This window comes from Dryobates pubescens, chromosome 32, assembly GCF_014839835.1.
Source record: "Dryobates pubescens isolate bDryPub1 chromosome 32, bDryPub1.pri, whole genome shotgun sequence".
NCBI classification, from domain to species: domain Eukaryota; kingdom Metazoa; phylum Chordata; class Aves; order Piciformes; family Picidae; genus Dryobates; species Dryobates pubescens.
The window spans coordinates 7,698,619-7,702,178 of record NC_071643.1 but is presented as its reverse complement, the minus strand read 5'-3'; the positions used below and the strand labels follow the sequence as shown (position 1 = coordinate 7,702,178).

The 3,560-nt window shown below is 54.2% G+C and overlaps 1 protein-coding gene across 1 annotated transcript; it reads left to right on the top strand.

Annotated features, from left to right (window-relative positions):
• The first annotated feature begins 311 nt into the window (after nt 1-311).
• Nucleotides 312-1,992, top strand: CHST2 (carbohydrate sulfotransferase 2). Its single transcript, XM_009896308.2, has one exon. It carries the CDS (start codon nt 537-539, stop codon nt 1,827-1,829), a length of 1,293 nt encoding a protein of 430 aa, XP_009894610.2. The 5' UTR covers nt 312-536; the 3' UTR covers nt 1,830-1,992.
• The last annotated feature ends 1,568 nt before the right edge of the window (nt 1,993-3,560 follow it).

Below are 3,560 nucleotides of genomic sequence, written 5' to 3'. Positions count from 1 at the left end.
CCGGCAGCAGGACTGCGGACAGAGCGACGGTGGCGAGCGCCAATGGAGAGCGCGGGGCGGGGCGCCGCCATTTCGGGCCGCACCTCCGCGGCGGTTCCCTGCGCGGTGGCGGCGGTCTGCCGAGCTCTCCCCGCTACGGCGAGGAGCGGGGGCGTCATGCGTGTTGGCGGGGCGGTGCAGCGCAGAGGCCTGTCCGCCCTTCCCGCTCGTCGCCCCTTGCTCCCGCCCCGGCGCTACGGGGCGGAGCGGAGCGCGGCACCGCCTCGCTCCGGCGGCGGCCGCGAGTTGGGCTGCTGCGAAGCCCGCGGCTGCTCGGCGATGGCGGCGCGGAAGAAGCGCGGGCGGACGCGCGGTTGCTAAGTAGGGCACCGGAGGGGGGTGGAGGCAGTGGTGGGGCCGTCGCGGCGACTGCGCCATGCAGGCTGGGCGCGGGGGGCCGGCCGGGGGCCGGCGCCGGGGGCGGTGCGCCCTGCTGCCCGCCACGGGCCCCGGGGCGCTAGGGCGCTGAGCAACAGTTGGCCCCGTCGCTGCCCAGCATGAAAGTGTGCCGGCGGAAGGCTCTGGCGCTGTGCCTGGGATACGCCGTCCTGCTGGTCCTCGCCGCTCTCAACCTGCTGGAATACAAGTGGCGGCGGGGGCCGCGGCGCTGCGGGGAGCCCCCGACCGCCCCCCGCCACCGACCCCCGCCGCCCCCGCCGCCTCCGGCCGGGAGCCGTGGTCCGGCGGGCGCCCGGCGGCAGCTGGTGTATGTCTTCACTACCTGGCGCTCGGGTTCATCTTTCTTTGGGGAGCTCTTCAATCAGAACCCCGAGGTCTTTTTCCTCTACGAGCCGGTGTGGCACGTCTGGCAGAAGCTGTACCCCGGGGACGCGGTCTCGCTGCAGGGGGCGGCCCGCGACATGCTGAGCTCCCTGTATCGCTGCGACCTCTCCGTCTTCCAGCTCTACAGTACGGCGGGTGCCGGCAAGAACCTCACCACGATGGGCATCTTTGGGGCGGCCACCAACAAGGTCATTTGCTCCTCGCCCCTCTGCCCGGCCTACCGCAAGGAGGTGGTGGGCATGGTGGATGATCGGGTGTGCAAGAAGTGTCCCCCGCAGCACCTCAGCCGCTTCCAGGAGGAATGCTACAAGTATCATACGCTGGTCATCAAGGGTGTCCGTGTCTTCGACCTGGCCGTGCTCGCCCCGCTCATGCGGGATCCGACCCTAGATCTCAAAGTCATCCACCTGGTGCGAGATCCCCGGGCCGTTGCCAGCTCCCGCATCAAGTCCCGGCATGGACTCATCCGGGAGAGCCTGCAGGTGGTGAGGAGCCGGGATCCCCGCATCCACCGCATGCCATTCCTTGATGCGGGCCACAAGCTGGGTGTAAAGAAGGAGGGAGGGGGCAGCTCGGACTACCATGCCCTGGGTGCCATGGAGGTCATCTGCAGCAGCATGGCCAAGACCCTGCAGACTGCTTTGCACCCTCCTGACTGGCTCCAGGGCAACTACTTGGCTGTGCGCTATGAGGACCTGGTGGTTGAACCCATCAAGACCCTGCGGCAGGTATATGGGTTTGTCAACCTGTCAGTCAGCCCAGAGATGGAGAAGTTTGCCCTCAACATGACCAGTGGCCCTGGCTACTCCTCCAAGCCTTTTGTGGTGTCAGCCAGGAATGCCACTCAGGCACTGAGTGCCTGGAGGACTGCGCTCAGCTACCAGCAGATCAAGCAGGTTGAGGAGTACTGCCACCAACCCATGGCGCTTCTAGGCTACGAGAAGGTCAGCAGCCCTGAAGAGGTGAAGGATCTCAGCAGAACGTTGCTCAGGAAGCCACGGCTGTGATGGGGCAGCTGGTGCCCACTGACCACCCTCAGGAGTGGCTGAGCCTTGCCAGGGAGAGGAGCCACTCCTGCTGGCTTGAGTGAGGGACGGATGTGGGAAAACCAGCCTGGTTTTCAGTTTGCTCCAAAGACTGCTGAAGGGTAACAAACAGTACTGTGATTTCTCTTTTCCCCCCTTTTTTTTTTCATTTCCCCACCCCCTTGCATTGGGTTAGATGCAATTAAGAAAAAAAACAAAAGTGTAAAGCCTCATGCTCCCCTGAAATGCCAGACAGTGATTCTGTACCAAAATACTGTTCACGAATTTCTTGTGGGTTTGAAGGCAGTAACAAAAACTCTGGCACAATTCTTAACACATCTTTATCTCCCGTGGTGTGGAGGGGATGCCCTTGGAAAGCATAATGCTGAAAATCGGACTTTTGTACGGCAGCAAATGTTCAGACAAGATAGTAACAAAAAGAACCAATAAATGATATTCATTTTTATAATTACCTCAATTGTTTGGGAATTAAGAGTGTTTCTTATGTACAGCTTGAGGGAATGCTTGCTTGAGATAGCAGCATGGACTTTTGGAAGGGTATGGGTGGAGGGCTGGAGCGCAACATTTGATGTGCTCAAAGGTTGTGAGCTGCTCTCGCAGAAACAAGTACAGGTCTCACGAATGTCGTGCAGGTTTTATGACTGTGGCAAAGCAGATTTCTATTTCACTAATGTCTTTCATGTTGTATTTAAAAAGTCTTTCATGTGCTGCTGTATTAGTGTCTTAAGAGTTTTAAAATGTTTTAACATCGCAGCAGTATTTATTTTTGTCTTGACACGTATGTCCAGGAGTTGCTGTCAAATAGAAGTGGATCTGCAGTCTTGACAAGAAGTGCAAGGATTTAAAATGTCATTTATCATACTGGAAATTTTAGCATGTGTGAAAACAGAACAATAAAGTTATATATATATTCTATATATAGTGCTAACAATGCGTAAGGTATGTAAGATATTTCTTGATGTTGATTGGTAGCAAGCATAACAGGGAAGCATAGAAAAATGCAGAAATTGATTTCCCCCCCCCTTTGTCGAAGTATTGGAGGGTATATTTATGTACAAAGAGGGAGGAAATGTACAGCTGTGTGTTTATAATGAAGCTTTTACAGACTCAACCTATCATTTGATTTCAGAGCGCTGGTTAGATGCTTGTTTCTTCTGAATTGTCATGCTCTACAATGGAGCCAGATGGTGGTCTGGCTCTTTCTGGGAGCTTTGCCTAGAGACTCTGTCCCATTGTTAAAACTTGATTAAAACAAAATAGGAAATTTTACTACTTCTGCTTTTATAATTTCCTGAAAAAAAGTCCTGGTTTATTAAAGGTTAAGTGGTGTGTTGCATGAGAAGTGCAGACACCTCAAGGAGTTTTTAATCTTGGCGGTGTTCTGTGATGCTTTTTGAAGGCTCATTTTGGAACCCGAGTTTTTAAACAAAAGTGGTTTTGCCAAACCAGTCCCTTGGGAGATTACAGACTTTTCTACAGGAAGTATGTTTTACATTGCCTATTTGGGTGTTGTGCCTTCAGAAAATGTGAAGAGTCCGAGTAGGTAAAAAGGAAATTGATTTGTGAAAATAAACTGATATAAACAGGATGCTCCTACGTGTGTGTGTGTGTGTATGTGTGGGGTTTTGGTGATGTATAATATGTCTGTTTCTTGTGTTAGTACTTTAAGTTAAACGGGTGATGATAACTGGC

What these genes read in the sequence shown, in the direction of transcription:
- CHST2 (XM_009896308.2), top strand. Translation starts at nt 537, where the DNA reads ATGAAAGTGTGCCGGCGGAAGGCTCTGGCGCTGTGCCTGGGATACGCC.